The 20,751-nt window shown below is 39.1% G+C and overlaps 5 protein-coding genes and 1 pseudogene across 6 annotated transcripts; 5 read left to right on the top strand and 1 right to left on the bottom strand. All coding sequences in view use genetic code 12, as the record gives it.

Moving 5' to 3' along the window:
• Nucleotides 1–57: 57 nt before the first annotated feature.
• CANMA_005500 (uncharacterized protein) lies at nt 58–1,995 on the top strand (the record flags this gene model as incomplete). The annotated part of the gene is made up of 2 exons (XM_051817886.1): nt 58–82; nt 158–1,995. The coding sequence occupies 2 exons, from the start codon at nt 58–60 to the stop codon at nt 1,993–1,995; spliced, it is 1,863 nt and encodes a 620-aa protein (XP_051668946.1).
• Nucleotides 1,996–5,433: 3,438 nt separating this feature from the next.
• On the top strand, nt 5,434–12,436 carry CANMA_005499 (annotated as a pseudogene). The gene is made up of 2 exons: nt 5,434–11,075; nt 11,404–12,436. Coding segments are annotated over exons 1-2 (6,675 nt in total).
• A 244-nt stretch (nt 12,437–12,680) lies between these two features.
• Nucleotides 12,681–13,946, top strand: MNN11 (alpha-1,6-mannosyltransferase; the record flags this gene model as incomplete). Its single annotated transcript, XM_051817885.1, has 1 exon — nt 12,681–13,946. The coding sequence occupies one exon, from the start codon at nt 12,681–12,683 to the stop codon at nt 13,944–13,946; it is 1,266 nt and encodes a 421-aa protein (XP_051668945.1).
• A 68-nt stretch (nt 13,947–14,014) lies between these two features.
• Nucleotides 14,015–16,261, bottom strand: CANMA_005497 (DNA cross-link repair protein PSO2; the record flags this gene model as incomplete). The annotated part of the gene is made up of 1 exon (XM_051817884.1): nt 14,015–16,261. One exon carries the CDS (start codon nt 16,259–16,261, stop codon nt 14,015–14,017), a length of 2,247 nt encoding a protein of 748 aa, XP_051668944.1.
• Nucleotides 16,262–16,417: 156 nt separating this feature from the next.
• On the top strand, nt 16,418–16,972 carry CANMA_005496 (Arf family GTPase; the record flags this gene model as incomplete). The annotated part of the gene is made up of 1 exon (XM_051817883.1): nt 16,418–16,972. The coding sequence occupies one exon, from the start codon at nt 16,418–16,420 to the stop codon at nt 16,970–16,972; it is 555 nt and encodes a 184-aa protein (XP_051668943.1).
• Nucleotides 16,973–17,883: 911 nt separating this feature from the next.
• CANMA_005495 (uncharacterized protein) lies at nt 17,884–20,706 on the top strand (the record flags this gene model as incomplete). The annotated part of the gene is made up of 1 exon (XM_051817882.1): nt 17,884–20,706. One exon carries the CDS (start codon nt 17,884–17,886, stop codon nt 20,704–20,706), a length of 2,823 nt encoding a protein of 940 aa, XP_051668942.1.
• Nucleotides 20,707–20,751: the final 45 nt, after the last annotated feature.

Below are 20,751 nucleotides of genomic sequence, written 5' to 3'. Positions count from 1 at the left end.
GAGATAGTTACCTCCTAAATTGACAATTTCATAGCTTCAACTTACTAGCTCGCAAACATGTCGAAATCAACCGAATTATTCTGTATGTAATTTCATGTTGCACTTGATTTAGAGATTTAATTTACTAACGTTTAAGTAGGTCGTTTTCCAAGGTCAGTGGAACTCATACAAGACTTTGAGGATATAACCCCTAGTCCGAAAGCACAAGGCGAGTGCAGATCCGCTCTTTACTCTGGGAATGGACAAGTGTTTGCATACACACAACCTAGTGAGGTTGTAATATTGGATACCTCAAGCCAAGCCAACCTTTATCACCGCATTGAAATACCAGACGTTTTTGATTTGAGCTTTTCTCCAAAGGGGACTTATTTGTGCCTTTGGTGCAAACCGGTGTTATTGAACAAGGAAAATGGAACCTGGAACAAAAACTTGAAGATTTTCAACATCAAGTCAAAGGCCATAATCGCTGAATGGAGTGTTAAGCACCAAAACGGCTGGAAGCCTCAATTTACTAGTGAAGAAACATTGTTTAGTAGAGGAGTGAATAACCGTGAGATTCAATTTTTTGAAATCAAGGCTGAAAGTGATTCTGAGGTCAATATGAACCAACCGACGTTTAAATATAAGTTAGAGGATGCAAAAGGCACGTTTCAAAATTTCCAAATCTCACCCGGTAAGAACCCTAGTGTTGCTGTATTTATTCCTGAGAAGTCGGGTAAACCTGCCAGCGTGCTCATTTACAACATCCCTAATTTCAACCAACCAGTTTGTTTTAAAAATTTTTTCAAAGCCGAGAGATGTTTATTGACCTGGAACTCTTTGGGTACTGCATTATTAGCATTGGCATCAACTGATCATGACACCTCGAACAAGTCTTATTATGGTGAAACAAACCTCTATTTGTTGGGTATTGCTGGGTCGTACAATTCGAGAATCGACTTGACGAAAGAGGGACCAATCCATGATATTACGTGGTCGCCAACTGCCCGTGAATTTGCCGTTTCTTACGGGTATATGCCTTCTGAGACTACGTTCTTTGATGCTAGAGGAAATGCCATTCATTCATTGCCTACAGCTTCGAGAAATACTATTTTGTATTCACCTCACGCCAAGTTTGTGTTGGTTGCGGGATTTGGAAACTTGCAAGGTACTGTTGACGTTTATGATCGTCAAAACAAGTTTGCCAAAGTTGTCTCGTTCGAAGCTTCAAACACTTCGGTTTGTGAATGGTCGCCATGTGGTAGGTTTATCTTGACTGCTACTACATCACCAAGATTGAGAGTTGATAATGGTTTGAAAGTATGGCATGCAAGTGGTAAGCTCATTTATTTGAAAGAGTTTCCCGAATTGTACTCAATTGGATGGAAACCACAAGATTTGTCGCAATTCCCACCATTAAGGGCATTAGAGCCAGCTCCAGAAGTGCACGAATCTGCTAAAGAATACACTGCTAAACGCGAGGCCATAGCAAATGCGGCTGCCAAGAAACCCGCTGGTGCGTATCGTCCGCCACATGCACGAGGAAGTGCTTCACTGAGCTCTGCTTCGAGTTTGTATCAAAAGGAACTTGAAAATAACATGAAGAGTGGCACTCCTCCCCCACCGGGCTTGTCAAGGAATGGTGTTGGAAGAGTCAAAACCGTACCTGGTGCCGCTCCCGTCGCTGAGAAAGAAAGTAAGGCTGCCGCCAAGAATAGAAAAAAAAGAGAGGCTAAAAAGTCGAAAGAAGAATCTCCAGCCCCAGCTCTGTCGGGTAATGCTGGTACTGGAAATGGTTCTGATACTGCTTCTGCAGAAGCAGGTGCAGGTGTTATTGGAGGTATTGTTTCAGTTGAGGAGAAGAAAATTAGATCGTTGTTGAAAAAGTTGAGGGCGATTGAGCAATTGAAGATGAAGCAGGCTGGAGGTGAACCTTTAGAGGATACCCAAGTGATTAAGATTTCAAAAGAAGACGAGATCAGATCTGAATTGCTGACATTAGGATGGACTGAATAACAATGTAAGTAATTGAAATAGTGGAGTGTGTTTTTTTTTCATGCTTATTATTAGACATTAGCAGTTTTTTTTATCTACTTTACTTTAATGTAAGCTCTACGTAAGATTAGAAATTGGGAGTGATTTGCGTTTGAAATGCAGTTGTGCCAAGAGGTTCAAGATGGTTTTATGTAGTTGCATCTAATCTTTGGCACCCAGTTTCGCACAAAATAGTGGCAAAATAAAACCGATCTTATTAGAGGAAAATATTCAAAGAATAAAAAGAGCGATGCTGTGTACATTAGGAAGAGGTTGTAGGCAAGCCGAGTGTTCTAGAGTTCGAGGGCTTTACATACCTTTGCAGTGGCCGTGTTCCAACATTCGACACACAGCGGTTGCCCTATAAGAATATTCCAAATTCCTCAACAGCAATCAACGCCTTGTTGGGAGTGTACATAAAGCATAAAAACAAGAATAACAATACCTTCCTATTTGGGAAAAGTAATTGCCATTTTTGAATCACTTCTCGACAGTTCGCGTTTCTTTTTATTTGTAAAATCAGACACGACACAGACACGAAGCTTTTTAAGGCGGGATATATTGTCTTTTGTATTATTTTTAGGAAAACGACACGCACGGTTTTAGAAACACAAATATGATATTATGCTCAACCTCGAGTAAAAGAGAGAAATAAAAAGAACAATTTGAGAATAGCAGTCTCTGCATATTTGCTTTCAAATCAACCACTACACGACCTACTTGTCTTTGGAAGAAGGGATAAAGGAGTAAACGATCTTTGCAAGGAGGAAGTTGTCATTTATAACATCCAGTGATCAAGTTGGTCTACTGAGTTTTGAGAAAAGTTTGGTTTCATAGCAAGAAGTGAAACGTATTTGATGGTGGCGAAGGTTACGCGTTTTTTCAATTGTGAAAGGGGCATGTTCTCGTGTTTCAGCGTGAACTTTTTTTCTTTCTTTCTGCATTTAAAAAATAAAATCGATTTGATTTCAGTGTGGCTTAGTTTCTCTGTAAACACTGGTCGATTTGACTATCAAATGCTAAATCTAGTTTGCACCGAGAATCAGAGTTCTTAGTTTTCAATATGTTGCTTAAGCCGAGGAGTTAAGTCTTACTGTCGTCCAATTTATCTTGGAAGAGTTTTCGCTCATCCCTCGAAGCTTTATCTCTACGTATGTAGCAGGATTTTGAGATTTAGGACACTTCCATTTGTAGTTTCTAACCCTTAGTTACTCTTCAAAGCTTGTGTGTATTTCGGGACAAAGTTCGCTGGCAAACTTTTACAACCGTTTTGTTATCTGTATCCGTTATTATAAGTGACAAATCTCGCGTGCAAAAGAGTCAGAAGACAAATCTAGGCGTCGGAATTAATCTCTAGTGGGACCGAAACGGTAACAATTAGTGTCGAGTTTACATGTCTCCAACTAAATACATGACGATGATCAGCTAAAAGCGCGTCTCGATGAATCCTTCGTATAAGATTTAGGAAAGCTAAATGCGGCCACAAAATCAAACGACAATCTTCATCAAAAAATTTTCTCTTACAAGGGGCCCTCCAAGTATAGTATTGATACTTAGTTGTTGGAAGTACACAAACAGGCGTGGCCATACGCGATGCGCTCAATATCTTTCAATGTGTGTTTTCTTAATAGTTTCTCTCTAATTGTAGTTTATTTGGCGTTAAAATTCCTTCAGTTACAATTGGTTATTGTATTGTTTGATTTTGTTGACATTTATATTTTTGAACCTGTTGTGATGTTTCACAAATACCACTTGAATAGAAAAAAAAAGGTCTATTGTTTTAGCTTTTGTTACTTGAAACTAACATCTCAAGGGAGAGAGAGACAGTCTGTGTGTAAGCATAGCTATTGTTTTTCTTATTGATCTGGAATTAGTTTAACAACAGCTGGAGCTAAAAATTTGAAACCCGTCTTTTCCTTCTTTCCTTTTTTCAACCGATTTTGAGATTTCTGATATCTCTTGATCCTTTAAACATTTTTTTTTATTCTTCTTTCACTTCTTTTCTTCTTTTCACTACCACATCTTATTATCAACCACCACTACCACCACATCTTTATTTAGATCATTCCCATCTACTACTAAATCATCGAAGTCATTTCATTCGCTAAAGGGTCACAATTGCCAGACAACGAGAGACAGAGAGAGATAGAGACTCAGGGAATTATTAAAGGTATGTATTTTTTCACAAGATTAGTATTTCAGAGGGATTTCGAAAAGGATGTCAAATACAGATAGGAGAATATTGGAAGATATCAGATATAGGTAAACTACAAACACACACAAGCACATATATATTGGCGGAGTTAGTCTATAGACAAAGTTTGACTTGCTGTTGATGGGATATACTTTTGATTTCGTGAGTTCACTGCCCCCAAATGGAGAGTAGTGTGCAATTGTTCAATTTTGATTCAATAGTTTTTCTGTCTTTTAAGGGGAGACACATAGTTACACAACAAAACACGCACCACAACAACAAAAAGTTATTTTTAACTATTGCATTTATGTGCAGGAATTTAACCATTGCACTACTATTGTTCTTTTGTTTTATTATACGTCAACTGCTTGCATCTGCTTCACTATGTAATGTTTCAAAGCACTTAGAAATGAAGGAAGTAATTACAAATAACAAGGACTTTCGATGAACAATTTGCTACCTACTGTTACTACAATACATCGCAGGTAGTTGAAGTTTTTCTATCGTGTTGCAAAATATGATGAGACACAGACAAATCGAAGGAAAAAAAGAAAAGAAAAAGAAATTTTTATGTTTGCTATGCACTACTTCACTCCTTTCAAACATATGCTACACAAAAAATTATTATAACCCATTTTGCATATCTGGATCAAAAATTTACCAAATCCACCCGATTTATCCAATTAATGGTTTAATAGGGTTATGTGTGTGTCTCTGTGTGTGTGTGTGGACCATTTTTTTTACTTCGAGGAAGTTATATTGTACTTTAATTTTTGAGTTTAATAAGGAGGAGATTTCTGTTTCTGTGGTGTGTGTTACCTAAAAAGAAAAGAATAAAGAAAAAAAAAAATTAGACATCTGAAATCGGGCTATGGAAGAATAAAAGAGACTGGAAAAGCATCCTAAGTGGCATTTTATTTTTTTTACCTTTTTTCACTACATCTTTTACTTCAAACACAACTTGTTTGCTCAATACTGTGATTTACACCAAGGATCAAGTATAGTGGAAGCGAGAGAGACTTTCACAGTAATAGTCAGATTTCACAGATTCCTAACTCAAGACATTCGCTATACAAACAAAAATTTTACCTTTTTTTTGACTTTGCAGAACCCCAAAATCTTACCAGTTTCAGTTTTCTAAAGCACAAGTATTACTTTGACTTTTCCTTTCACTTTAAAATACTAAACCCGGCACTTAGAAGGAGAGTATTACTAACAGGTTATAGATGTCGTACAACGATAATAATCACAACTATTACGATCCTAATCAACAGGGTGGTGTGCCTAACGATGGGTACTATCAACAGCCATATGATATGAATCAACAACCATATGATGAGATGAATCAGCAACCGCAACACCAAGACTACTACGACCCCAATGCGCAATATCAACAACAGCCATATGACATGGATGGATACAACGATCCAAACCAGTATGGTGCACATCCAATTAATGCGCAAGGCTACAGTGCTGATCCAGAAGCATTTTCAGATTTCAGCTACAACGGCCAAGCTCCAGGAACTCCAGGCTATGACCAATATGGAACTCAATACACCCCATCTCAGATGAGTTATGGTGGTGATCCAAGATCTTCTGGAGCCTCGACACCAATCTACGGTGTTCAAGGTCAAGGTTACGATCCAACTCAATTTCAAGTATCATCCAACTTGCCATATCCAGCTTGGTCAGCTGATCCACAAGCACCAATCAAGATTGAACACATTGAAGATATTTTCATTGATTTGACTAACAAGTTTGGTTTCCAAAGAGATTCAATGAGAAATATGTTTGACTACTTTATGACTTTGTTGGATTCAAGATCTTCCCGTATGGCTCCTGCCCAAGCTTTGTTGAGTTTACACGCTGATTACATTGGAGGAGACAATGCAAATTATAGAAAATGGTTCTTTTCCTCACAACAAGATTTGGATGACTCCTTGGGATTCGCCAACATGACCTTGGGTAAGATTGGAAGAAAAGCTAGAAAGGCTTCCAAGAAATCCAAGAAAGCTAGAAAAGCCGCTCAAGAACACGGAGAAGATGCAGATGCATTGGCTAACGAATTGGAAGGTGACTATTCATTAGAGGCTGCAGAGATCAAATGGAAGTCCAAGATGAACACGTTATCTCCAGAAGAAAGGGTCCGTGATATTGCTCTTTACTTGTTGTTATGGGGTGAAGCTAACCAAGTTCGTTTTACACCAGAATGTTTGTGTTACCTTTACAAAACAGCCGTTGACTACTTGGAATCTCCATTGTGTCAACAAAGACAGGAACCAGTTCCAGAAGGTGATTACTTGAACCGTGTCATCACTCCATTGTACAGATTCCTCAGATCACAAGTGTACGAGATTTACGAAGGTAGATTTGTCAAGCGTGAAAAGGATCACAACAAGGTTATTGGATACGACGATGTCAATCAATTGTTTTGGTACCCTGAAGGTATCTCAAGAATCATGTTCACTGATGGTACAAGATTGATAGATATTCCAAAAGAGGAGCGTTATTTGAAATTAGGTGAAGTCGAATGGAGTAATGTTTTCTTCAAGACTTATAAAGAAATCAGAACCTGGTTGCATTTTGTTACCAATTTCAACAGAATTTGGATTATTCACGGAACCATTTACTGGATGTACACTGCTTACAACTCCCCAACGTTATACACAAAGCATTACGTTCAAACTATCAATCAACAACCACTTGCATCGTCTAGATGGGCTTCTGCTGCTATTGGTGGTGTTCTTGCTTCATTTATCCAGATTCTTGCCACCCTCTTTGAATGGATGTTTGTTCCTAGAGAATGGGCAGGTGCTCAACACTTGACGCGTCGTTTGATGTTTTTGATTTTGATCTTTGTGGTAAACTTGGCCCCAGTTGTGTACACTTTTGTCGTTGCTGGATTGACTTTATATTCCAAGTCTGCATATGCCCTTTCAGTCGTTGGATTCTTCGTTGCCGTTGCAACATTGGTGTTTTTCGCTGTTATGCCATTGGGGGGATTGTTTACCTCATACATGAACAAGAGATCGAGAAGATACATCTCGTCGCATACATTTACTGCCAACTTTGTCAAGTTAAGAGGGTTGGATATGTGGATGTCGTACTTGTTGTGGATCTTGGTCTTCCTTGCCAAGTTGGTTGAATCTTATTTCTTCTTGACTTTGTCCTTGAGAGATGCAATTAGAAACTTGTCGGAAACTACAATGAGATGCACTGGTGAAGTCTGGTATGGTGATATTGTCTGCAGACAACAAGCCAAGATTGTGTTGGGATTGATGTACGCTGTCGATTTGTTATTGTTCTTTTTGGATACTTACTTGTGGTACATTATCTGTAACTGTATCTTTTCCATTGGTCGTTCGTTCTACTTGGGTATCTCAATTTTGACACCATGGAGAAACATCTTCACCAGATTGCCAAAGAGAATCTACTCCAAGATTTTAGCCACCACTGAAATGGAGATCAAATACAAGCCAAAGGTTCTTATTTCACAAATTTGGAACGCCATTGTCATTTCTATGTACAGAGAACATTTGTTAGCCATTGATCATGTTCAAAAGTTGTTGTACCACCAAGTTCCATCGGAAATCGAAGGAAAGAGAACTTTGAGAGCACCTACTTTCTTTGCTTCTCAAGATGACAACAACTTTGAGACGGAGTTCTTTCCAAGAAACTCAGAAGCTGAAAGAAGAATTTCCTTTTTTGCCCAATCTTTGGCTACTCCAATGCCTGAACCTGTCCCAGTTGATAACATGCCTACATTTACTGTCTTTACCCCACATTATTCCGAAAAAATCTTGTTGTCATTGAGGGAAATTATTAGAGAAGATGACCAGTTTTCCAGAGTTACTTTGTTGGAATACTTGAAACAATTGCATCCTGTCGAGTGGGAATGTTTTGTCAAGGACACCAAAATTTTGGCCGAGGAAACCGCTGCTTATGAAAATGGTGAAGATGCTGAAAAGGCATCCGAAGACGGATTAAAGTCCAAGATTGATGACTTGCCTTTCTACTGTATTGGTTTCAAATCAGCTGCTCCTGAGTACACTTTGAGAACAAGAATTTGGGCTTCGTTGAGATCACAAACTTTGTACAGAACTGTTTCCGGTTTTATGAATTATGCTAGAGCTATCAAGCTTTTATACAGGGTTGAGAACCCAGAATTGGTGCAATACTTTGGTGGTGATCCAGAAGGTTTGGAATTGGCTTTAGAAAAGATGGCCAGAAGAAAGTTTAGATTCTTGGTTTCTATGCAAAGATTGTCCAAGTTCAAGGATGACGAAATGGAGAATGCTGAATTCTTATTACGTGCTTACCCAGATTTACAGATTGCTTTCTTGGATGAAGAACCAGCTTTGAATGAGGATGAAGAACCAAGAGTTTACTCCGCTTTGATTGATGGTCATTGTGAGATGTTGGAGAACGGTAGACGTCGTCCTAAGTTCAGAGTCCAATTGTCTGGTAACCCAATTTTGGGTGATGGTAAGTCCGATAACCAGAACCATGCTATTATTTTCCATAGAGGTGAATACATCCAATTGATCGATGCCAATCAAGATAACTATTTGGAAGAATGTTTGAAGATTAGATCTGTTTTGGCTGAATTCGAAGAGTTGAATGTTGAACATGTTAACCCATACTCCCCAGACTTGAAGTCTGAGAATCCATTGCACGAGAAGAAAGCTCCAGTTGCCATTTTGGGTGCCAGAGAATATATTTTTTCAGAAAACTCTGGTGTTTTGGGTGATGTTGCTGCTGGTAAAGAACAAACTTTCGGTACGTTGTTTGCAAGAACCTTGGCCCAAATTGGTGGTAAGTTGCATTACGGTCACCCTGATTTCTTGAATGCTACATTCATGTTGACTAGAGGTGGTGTCTCCAAAGCACAAAAAGGATTACATTTGAACGAAGATATTTATGCTGGTATGAATGCAGTGATGAGAGGTGGTAAGATCAAGCATTGTGAATACTACCAATGTGGTAAAGGTAGAGATATGGGTTTTGGATCTATTTTGAACTTCACAACCAAGATTGGTGCTGGTATGGGTGAACAAATGTTGTCTAGAGAATACTACTACTTGTCAACTCAATTGCCATTGGACAGATTCTTGTCATTCTATTACGGTCATCCTGGTTTCCATATCAATAACTTGTTCATTCAATTGTCTTTGCAAGTGTTTATGTTGGTTTTGGCTAATTTGAACTCATTGGCCCATGAGTCCATTATCTGTTCATATGATAAAAATGTTCCAGTTACTGATGTTTTGTATCCATTTGGTTGTTATAACATTTCTCCTGCAGTTGATTGGATTAGACGTTACACATTGTCCATTTTCATTGTTTTCTTCATTTCGTTCATCCCATTGGTTGTTCAAGAATTGATTGAAAGAGGTGTGTGGAAAGCATGTCAGAGATTTGTTAGACATTTCATTTCCTTGTCGCCTATGTTTGAAGTTTTCGTTGCCCAAATCTATTCATCATCTGTTTTCACTGATTTGACTGTTGGTGGTGCTAGATATATTTCAACTGGTAGAGGTTTTGCTACTTCAAGAATCCCATTCTCCATCTTGTACTCGCGTTTTGCTGACTCGTCTATTTACATGGGTGCTAGGTTGATGTTGATTTTGTTGTTTGGAACTGTAGCCCACTGGCAAGCTCCATTGTTGTGGTTCTGGGCTTCGTTGTCCTCGTTGATGTTTTCCCCATTCATCTTTAACCCACATCAATTTGCTTGGGAAGACTTTTTCATTGATTACAGAGACTTTATCAGATGGTTATCAAGAGGTAACACGAAATGGCATAGAAACTCGTGGATTGGTTACGTTAGACTTTCTAGGTCTCGTGTCACTGGTTTCAAGCGTAAGTTGACTGGTGATGTTTCTGAGAAAGCTGCAGGTGATGCTTCAAGAGCTCACAGATCGAACATTTTGTTTGCCGATTTCCTTCCAACTTTAATTTACACTGCTGGTCTTTATGTTGCATTCACTTTTATCAATGCTCAAACAGGTGTGACCACCTATCCATATGAAATTGATGGATCTACGGATGTGCAAGAGGTGAATTCTGTCTTGAGACTTATCATTTGTTCATTGGCTCCGGTTGTCATTGACTGTGGTGTGTTATTTGGATGCGTTGCTATGGCTTGTTGTGCAGGACCAATGTTGGGCTTGTGTTGTAAAAAGACTGGTGCCGTTATTGCGGGTGTTGCTCATGGAATTGCTGTTATTGTTCACATTGTCTTTTTCATTGTCATGTGGGTCATGGAAGGTTTCAACTTTGCTAGAATGTTGTTGGGATTTGTCACGATGATTTATGTACAAAGATTATTATTCAAGTTTTTGACATTGGCATTCTTGACTAGAGAATTTAAGAACGATAAGGCCAACACTGCATTCTGGACCGGTAAGTGGTATAACACTGGTATGGGATGGATGGCTTTCACTCAACCATCTCGTGAATTTGTTGCCAAGATTATTGAAATGTCTGAGTTTGCTGGTGATTTCGTGTTGGCTCACATCATTTTGTTCTGTCAATTACCTGTCTTGGCTGTTCCATTGATTGATAGATGGCACTCGATGATGTTGTTCTGGTTGAAACCATCGAGATTGATTAGACCACCAATCTATTCGTTGAAGCAAGCCAGATTGAGAAAGAGAATGGTGAGAAAATACGTCACCTTGTACTTTGCTGTGCTCGTATTGTTTGCTATTATTATCATTGCCCCAGCTGTTGCTTCTGGTTCTGTCAAGGTTGATCAATTTGCCAGTATTGGATCTAAGGGTTCCATTGCTTACGGTTTATTCCAACCAAGAAATGTATCCAACAATGATACTGGTGCCTCGAACAGACCAAAATCTTACACTTGGTCTTACTTGAGTGAAAAGTACTCAGGTAAAACTACAGCATATTCTACGAATGCATTTAGATAAGTGCTTTGGCCACCGTGGAAGTGAAACTTGCTTCCACACTTTGTTCTTTTGTTTGATGTTTGATATTTATAGATAAATTTGAAGAATTACTTGTATTTTTTGTTTTATATTGAAGAAAGAATCTGTAAGTTTGGTAAGAAGTCTATATTGGAATGCACGCATGGCACCACCAATTTAACCAAATAGAAAAGAGAGAAAAACAAAAAAAAAAATAGAAGCCACGTTAAGATCGATTACGTTTCAGTCGAACATTCCCCCAGCTAGAACTACATCTACACCTAAAGCATTACAAATGGGGTTTTTACGAGGAAAGGAAATCCCACTATCCACGGAGATATTGTTGGGGCTTTTAACCACAATCAGTGCCTTTTTGTTTGTCATCAAATATCGAATTTTCAAAGATTCACAGACGTCCGGATCTGAGGAGTTGAACTTCCATGACATTCTAGTCTCATTCATCCAATTGGTCCCCAGCACAACCTTGTTCAATCCATGGGTTATTGTGCTGGCCATCTTTGCCGAAATATCAGTCATTTCGTTCATATTTTCATTCCTGGTATTGTTCGTGGGCAGTAAGTTTGTCGAACGGTTTTGGGGACGTTTGGAAGTGATCAAATTTGTTTTGGTTGTGGGTAGTATCACCAACTTGATTTCTGTTTTGATTGCTATTATATCCAATTTGATCAGAGAAGATGCAAAGAATATGAATACGCCATTAGGCGGTGGAATCTCGTACTATTTTGGATTTCTAGTTGTATTTAAACAATTGATTCCCGAGCACAATATCGTCTTGTTTCAAGGATTGGTCAACTTTAGAGTGAAACACTTGCCATTTGCATTGTTGATAATTTTGGGGCTTTGGTCTGTAATAATTAGCCGAGCATCGTACCCAGCTGTGCCATCAACAGTGAGCTTCTTTACATCGTTCATTTATTTGAGATTTTTCCAAGCATTAGGTGCAGAACCTATCTTACCAGTTTCAACCAATGATTCAAGCTCGGGCTCCGTTTTGATTGGCGACGCGTCTGATACGTTCCAATTGACAGAGTTTTTCCCAGCAGTGACCAAACCGTACCTTGGTCCGATATTTAACCAGATATACGAATTAGCAGTTCTTTTAGGAATAGTTACACCATTCAACGATGAGACAGTTCAGCAAAGTAACACAAGAGCGCAAAAGAGACTGGAACAAGTGAATCAAAGCAGCAAGAGTATTGCCAGCTCCGTGGCCGAGAGAAGACGACAAATCGCCTTACAGGTGATTGAGGATAGAATAAATAAAGAGCATCCAAAGTAAGTAGACCAATATGTATAGTCAGTGAATTAGTTATCTGACCCAAAGGTTGGAGATCTTTTGCCCCAATCTAATATTCCAATCTCTTGACATCGAAAAAAAAAAAATTTATTCGAAAAAAAAAATAAAAACATTGATCTTTGACATCGATTCTACGTTCTTTATTCAAGTCCGAATACCAGCAACAGCCGGCTATTGCACACTTTACGCACATCCCAGGCAGCTATACACTCCATAAGTTGAGATAATGTTTGGTAAGTCAGGAGCTTTTAAACCTAGGTACGGTAAAAACAATCAGTCGTTCCTACCTTTGCCTGCGACTTTCAATAGGTTGAGTCAACGTCGCAATCTACCTTTGGTTATCACTGGGATCCTCATATTATGGTACTTTTTTGCTCCCTTTTCAATAATATCAAGCCTATTCGGTTCATCTACGGCGCCCCACTATCCACCGGAACACCCATACTCCAGCAAACACACGATTGCACATCAGTCGAAATTCATATATCCACCAATAGAGCAGGCATCACTTTTGAAACAATTGACTGCGCAAAAGCTTGTTGTTCATCAGTCCAAAATAGGCGACAAGACAATCCTTGAGCCTTTAAGCGTCTTGGATAATCCAGATCCCACTGTACAGAGGATGAAAGAAAACGATGAAAATGGAAAAGACCAGTTCATGAAGGCCAAAAATGCGTTCAAGAATCAAGATCGGGTGGTGTTTAAACCTAAAAGCTTGAAAAACTACCCGGAAGTCGTTATTGTTACTGCTGTCGATTTCGACAAGTACTCGGCAGATGGGTTGGCCAAGATTGTTCAAAACCGTGTTGATTATGCCCATTTCCAAAGATATGGAGTTTATGTGCGTTGGGCTCAGGAATTCATTCCCCAATTGAACTCTATTACTGCATTGACTGATAAGGAAAGATCAAAATGGGTAAGATTGTTTTGCACAAGTGCAGCTATGTTTGCTTTCCCCCATGCTAAGTGGTTTTGGTATCTTGATGAGGATGGACTTATAATGGATATGACGGCCAATGTCCAGAAGCTATTGTTGAACTCGGACGTTTTGAACCCGCAAATGTTGAGAGACCAGCCTTTGATTCCTAATACCGGTTTGATCAAGACCTATAAGAGTATTAAAGCCGAATCGGCTCAACTAATCCTCACACAATCGGAAAAGAAAATTGAGACAACCTCTTTTGTCGTGAGGAATGGTCCAGTTGGTAAAGCAATTTTGGAGACATGGAGTAATGACCTCTATTTGAATTATAGAAGTTTCCCCTATGGTCCTGATTCTGCATTAACACATCTCCTACAATGGCACCCGTTTGTATTGAGTAAAACGACATTGGTACCAGCTAAGACTATTTGTGCATCACACTCTCTGAGCATTGCCAAGGAGTACTCTTACACGGAAGGTGATCTTGTGGTACAATGGAATGACTGTAAGCTGCCTGCTGAATGCGAGGAGATATTAAATGCATACCAGCCAAAAGTGAAGAAACCATGAGAAGAAGAGGAAAAATAAGATGTCGCGTTTTCTGTATGGCCCCCTTTTTATAGATGTTTTTGTATATTCTAAAATGTATCTAAAGACAAGCTGTTTACTTGATCAATCAATTCAGGACTAACATTCACATCGGTTTCGTTCAAATGACCAGTCTTGATTCGTCGAACCTGCTCCCATGTCCCAATGATTGATTCCATTCGCTTTAAATTGAATTCATTATTGCAATTTACTGTGGGTATCACTTGGCCGATGTTGAAAAATACAACGAAATACGCTAACTCGCGAAATGAAGAATGCTCACTATAAGGCAACGAGTAAATACGATACAACTCTTGGTCTGGCTTATGTTTGCCTCTATACTTAGGAGCCTGCGATAAGATATGGTCGGTGTATGTGTACATGGTAGTACTCGCCATCAAATCTGCCACTGCTTGCAACGGAGTGGGTTGGATCGCATCCAGCAACTCTGGCCCTGGCTCTGGCTCTGGATTTGGTCCTGGCTCCTTTTTTGCAGTCTGCGCAAAACTCCACCCAGTTGGCCGCAATCCAACACAGCGTTCAAAAGCTTCAAAGTACCGATTGTGATTGAAATAATTGGAAAGCTCTTGTATTGAGCCAACTATATTCATCGGCACAAGGTGAACAATGCAGTCGGCATCATTGTCACTTCCCAAGTCGTCATCAGTTAAAACCAGGTCAAGGTAGTCGTCCTCGTATGCTTTTAGTATGTCGTATTTGTTTTTTCTGTTGTTAATATTCAGTACGTATATGGGACAATAAAGCTTTTTCAGTATAGCAATGGCTAGCCGCTCTTTACCAATGACGTATGTGCCCACCAATATGAGAAATTTCTTCTTTTTGGTTGTTGTTGTTACTGGTCTCCAAAAATCGGTTATTCTTGATTGCGTCAACATCCCAAACCAAGTGTTGAATAAATTATTAGTCGATTTGTTGTCTTCCTGCTTGGTTAAGTGTTCAAACAAGTCTGCAATGGTATCACAGACCAATTCTTGCTTGGGGAAATTATATGTAGGATTCATGTAGGTTGTGTCCAAATACACTTTATCAATTCTCAAGGAGTCTTCCAACTTGTAACGTCCAATACTGAACCGAGCAAGTAAAGGGTGGTCTAGTATTGTCATGTCGACTCTAAAGTCACCACAATGGAGAATACGGTGCACATTGCCGTCCAAACCAACTGATTCAAAGAGAAAAATCCCTGCACCGGGACAATGGTTTGCTGTTATCGGTGTAACATACAATCCAGGCGAATTGCCATCACTTTCAACACCACCATCGGGGACATCATTTGGACCGTAATCTCTCACCTTGTATCTAGTATCCATAGCCATTTGTTTAATAAATCGGGGATCAATGGAAAAGTACAATGTTAGCAACTTGCCTGTGATCTCAGTGCAATAAATAATTCGTTTATACTTTGCGTCATTGTCATAATCTATGTCATCGTTGAAAACGCGATCGTATGCCCACTTTTTGGAAATGCCTCCGTAGTGGTCAGCGTGAAAATGGGTCAAAAAGTATTGATCAATAATGGCATGTGGCGCAAAGCAAAATGCATCAACTGATACTTGGTACTTTAATTTCGCCTTCCTATCTACAGGGAAAGTCATGGTTTTCAATGCCGAGATTTCATTTCTTCGCAGCCTGGATGAAGTTGCGCTTGGTGTTGGTGGCTTGATGATTTTTGGCTTCTTTTCGGTGTTGGTTTCGGAATTTACGTATCGTATTTTCTCCTTTTCAATCTTCCTTTTCTTTCCATTTGTAGCAACCGTGGTATTCTTCTTCGGTGATGGAGTTTGCTTTGTAAGCGGCAGCGTAGGCGTAGTTTTGACGATTGGTTTCTCCTCCACAAACGTGACGCGTACAAGACACGTATCTACGTGATCGGTTTTATCTCTTATATCCAATGATGATATGTCAAGATCGCAAACAGGGCACATGATAGTTGGTTCATTTGAGGTGGATGCATGTGGCTTAGTGTCTTGTGGATGGGGATCATTGACTTGTTGTTGGAATAAAATCGAGGTATTAAGATTGACCTTAGGTTTTGACTCCCTCTCATCTGTGGTTTCATTCATCTCATTTTCAGGCTCCATCTTTATTATAGGTTCCAGGTATAGTTCTTCCTCGCACCCCACCATAAAGCTGTCGCTCTTGTCGGTTTCTTCTTTGACTTGTTGGGACCGCGTCACGTTCAAGCAATCTTCATTTTTGATTTGCTTCTGGGTGAAGTCGAAGATTGACCGCTGGATGCCCTGCTTTCTTGGACTATTCTTGTCTGTAACTTTGACCATTATACCCCTTCAAAATGATACATATCATCGTTCGAAACTAGGAGGAAGCTAATTTTTGCAGCAATGGCAAATTTTTATTTATGAATGTTGCGGCTAATTTTATTTTTCTCTGCGCTTTTGAAGATGATGTTTCATCAGATCAGGGCCACAACAAAGATGGGACTTCTAACAATCATTAGAAACCAGAAGAGGAAGGATAAGGAAATACGAATGTTGGTCCTAGGACTTGACAATTCAGGCAAGACCACAATCGTTAAAAACATGTTGCACGAAGATGTTGACATCATTTCGCCAACAATGGGATTTCAAATACAGTCGTTGCCGTACAAAGGTTACACACTAAATATGTGGGATATTGGTGGACAAACCAGTCTAAGAGCATTTTGGAGTAACTATTTTGACAAGACAGATGTAGTTATGTGGGTTATTGATGGTCTTAGTTTGGAGCGAATAGAGGAGTCGTACCGAGAGTTGCGTGATAAAATTATCGAACAAGACAGGTTAGTAGGAGTGTATTTGCTAATTGCTATAAATAAAACAGACTTGATACCGGAGGGGGATTTGAAGTCATTGAAGGAAACTGTGAGTCGGCTTTTGCAGTTGGAAGAGGTGATTCCTGAACGAGATCATTGGAATATCGAGTTGGTTAGTGGCAAAACGGGAGCTGGGATCGGAAAGGTTTTGGATTGGGTTATTTCGAGGGAGTATTAACGGGAATGAAGTCGAAGCACAAAATATAAGGTCATTTTAGATTGGCGATGGGTCTTATAAGTAAATTGTGGAAGAACGAAAGTTAGTAAATTCTTCCACCGTGATTTTAGTGTTATCGATTTATATTTCTTGAGCTTGGTGGGGTATCTGCATTGCTACGGTTTGTGGCATATTAGGGTTTGAGCTATTGTACGTGGAATGTTTAAACATCACTCACGGAAGCAGTAGCCACAATGAGATCGTTCTGAGGACATTATTGTGATACATTAGAGCATGTTTTGATAAGAGTTTCGCCTTAGAGAATTTAATTGTTTGAAATGGAACTCCATTCCGTTTCAAAACCCATGAAATATAATTGACTGGTCATTCGTCACTGAAGGCCAATGTTTACATTTATTCCATTTCCATTGCCACTAGCAAATACAATCACTCAATGCTCCAAATTAGGAACTGTTATACGAAATTCTTGATGCATATATCATTAAAGGTTAAATGTTGGATAATGTGTGGATAACGCGTCAATTAGATGAGTTTTGTTTGTCTGTGTATGTGTACTAAGAAAAAATAATCGCGTCAATAAAAACCACAAAACCAATTAAACATGATGAGAGAAAAAAATAAATATCAACAAAAGTATATGCACCAATTTAACTCCTTTGGGTAATAGTACAAAGTATAAAAGAACTCAACAATTTATTAAACAAGAGATTGACTTTCTTTATAAAACCAAGAGCCAAGTCCGCTCATTGTTTAATCATCATTCAAAACCCCAAGCCACAAGCACTTTTTTTATATCTTGACAATTTTTTTGCTTCTTTTCAGTCATCATCACCACCAATCATCCATCGTTAAGGTAAAAAAGTTCTATTTATTACCCATATTGTCACCTTTTGAATCAACTGGCTTTACATATGTCAAACGCTAATAGAACAGGCCGAGCAATGACCTCGCAGAAAGAAAGCATTCAAACTCTATTACAGAATTTCCACCATACTGTCTTGTCAGAGAACAGTGACTTGATTGAATTACTCGGAATTGCAAAGCAGTTGAAATCGACTTCACCGCCAAATGCCCCATTTACTCTATCTTCAATAGTCAGAGGCTTATACACGAAGAATAACAGGCTTATATCCCTCGTTGCCAAGACAATGCATGAATTTGACCAATATGGTACAGAAAGGTTTAAAAACTTCATTAATGACTTCATACTATGGATACAAGATGACAGCATTGTGTTGTTTGAGAAATATATTGCCCAATTGAGCACTGTTCTTGCTGACGATGCTGCTACGTTAAAAAGATTAGTGGGTCCAATCAATAGCTTGAGGGACTACGCAAACTTTATTGGTGACTGTATCCATTACTTGAGAAATCCTTTCATCCTTGAAAAATTATCAACAATTTCAAAACAATTACGTGCTATTCATGACAATTATGAGTATGTCTCCCACTCAAGAGAAGTAAACAATATTCAATTCTCCAATATCCGATCATTTAGGTCCACTGTTCTCAAGCAAAAAGAACTCGTATCCAGCTATTTCAAGACCGATCAGATTATACGAAGAACTGCTCATGCCAACATTTCCCTCTGTGGAGACCAAATCGAATTGTTGCTTCTCGACTTGATTGGCACCGGTGATTACAATGCGTTGGCAGTTTTAGAAATCACAAGGAACAGCCAACACGAAATATGCAGGAGTTTGAGATACCCTCCTTTCAGAGTTAACGAATTATCCATGTCGCATTCAGGCCAAACAATTGAATTGAAAGCTATAAATTTCCTGTCAACAGAGAATCCTGGGAGCTCGATGCAGATACACTTTGAAGACGAACTATTATGTGACAAATGGATTAGGCACCTTTCAAAGTTGTGTCCTTTAGAGCGTGATAACTCGCCAGTGAGTGAAAAGTTTTTGATCAACTCAGACTCCAGCTCTTACAACATGTCGGGTTTGGGGATCAATATAGTGTCTGATGCAGATCGTAGAGAGGCTGTTTCGAATAAGGTTCAAGCTCAACCTACAAACAGTGCCAATTCTTTTAAAGAACCGTTTGAATCGCCTGCCTCATCACCAACAAAATCAAGAGCTAGCTCGGAGTCTATAAGATCACAATATGAAAAGTCGTTGCCAATCATGAAAAAAGTCATTACCGAGCAGCGCAATTGTGATCATGATGATGACGATAATGACGATGACGAAAAATTGTTTCAAATCATCAATCGAAGAAAGTACTCCGACGATTGTCTGAATGATGAGGAGAGACCAAAATCATATCAAGCTGAATACTGTTCACCAGAAAGTGTGCAATCAATGGATAATGACGATATTGAGGGAAAACCTATCGCACCTCCTCAAATTTACCAAAACACATTTGCTACTTCTGCGCCTGATTTGGGAATAAAACCCAAGATGTACCAATTGTCCACTGGCTCTGCCGTTGATATCACCAATTTTGGGCAGTCACATCAACCATCATTCAAAGGATATCCAGAAAAAAGACCAAGAAGGAAGTCAATATTAACTTTCTTTAAAAAGTCATCCAAAGTGGACTTGAACGAATCGCAAGAAAGCTTGACCACAATTGCACCAAGGAAAGCCGAACTGCAACCCCCTCAAGTACCACCTAGTGCTACTCAAGCAACTGCGTCTGAAATCGACTCAAACCCTGAAAAAACTATGCCTAGATCAGTTTCTAATATCCCAGCACCATTTGCGTTGCCATCTTCAACCTCTACATACTTTTTCAAACCACATGTTAATGCGTCTGTGACAAGTATAGCCAAACAGCATAACAATTTGGAAATTCCTACGGATTTGAAAGATGTTATCAACCTGGAGCTAACTTCGGATGTTTACGTTTCCGAGTCGTCTCCTAAAGCAATCAAAATTTCTAAATGGAAGCATCAATACGGGAAATGGGAAATGATTACAGCTTCAGAAAACGTTTTTGTGAAGATTGCTGTTAATCAAGAGGCACAAAAGAGTTGGTTCCTTGTGTTCAAAGAAGAGTATGATGAAGACATTGAAGAGATTATGGACAAACCGGTATTGTTGCTTGATATTAACTCCTCAACCGAGGTGAGATCTTCTTCAGGTTCGGATCTACAGATTCAATCGAAAAATGCAATCAACAAAGAAGCCATGCAAATAATGATTAGATGTTCAAAGGGGGCACTCATTTCTGAAATCAGAAGCAATCTTCAAAATTGTATTGGCATGGCCACTAATTCAACTCGTCACCACTCATTAAGTGCCTCCAAGTTACAAACCTCAGATAATACGTTGTCTTCGTCGTTGATGGATAATCCTAGCAAATCATCCACTTTTACCAGCTTGAGCTCGCTTTCTAATTCGATGAATGGCGACGACTTGTCTAACGCATGTATAATCAACAATCCCAATGCAATTCATACAAGAGAAATTGAAATGACTATTCGTTTGCAAAAACAACTACAGTCTTACTCACAGCGGAACAGCCCATCCTCGTGGAAGATAATGTCAATGATGAACTTGTGTGTTGAAAAGATAGTCGATCACCATCAAGTTGTATATCATTTACGATTAAACAGTGGTAGTGACGTTATCAGTTGGGTGATTACTGACGACAGGAAGAGCGAAACTATCGAAAAGATTGGAAAGGCTGGATTGTTGATAAAGATAAGCGAGTCTGAACTTTATATGCTTGAATGCAGAGGGAGGAAGGAGTTTAAACAATTGTATGAAATATTTTAATCTGCATAACTATTAATAATGTATAAAAGAATGCAAAATAATATT

This window comes from Candida margitis (genome assembly GCF_024628925.1).
Source record: "Candida margitis strain CBS 14175 chromosome Unknown scaffold19, whole genome shotgun sequence".
Lineage (NCBI taxonomy): Eukaryota > Fungi > Ascomycota > Pichiomycetes > Serinales > Debaryomycetaceae > Lodderomyces > Lodderomyces margitis.
The sequence above is the reverse complement of the archived record's forward strand: the minus strand, read 5'-3'. Positions and strand labels throughout refer to the sequence as shown.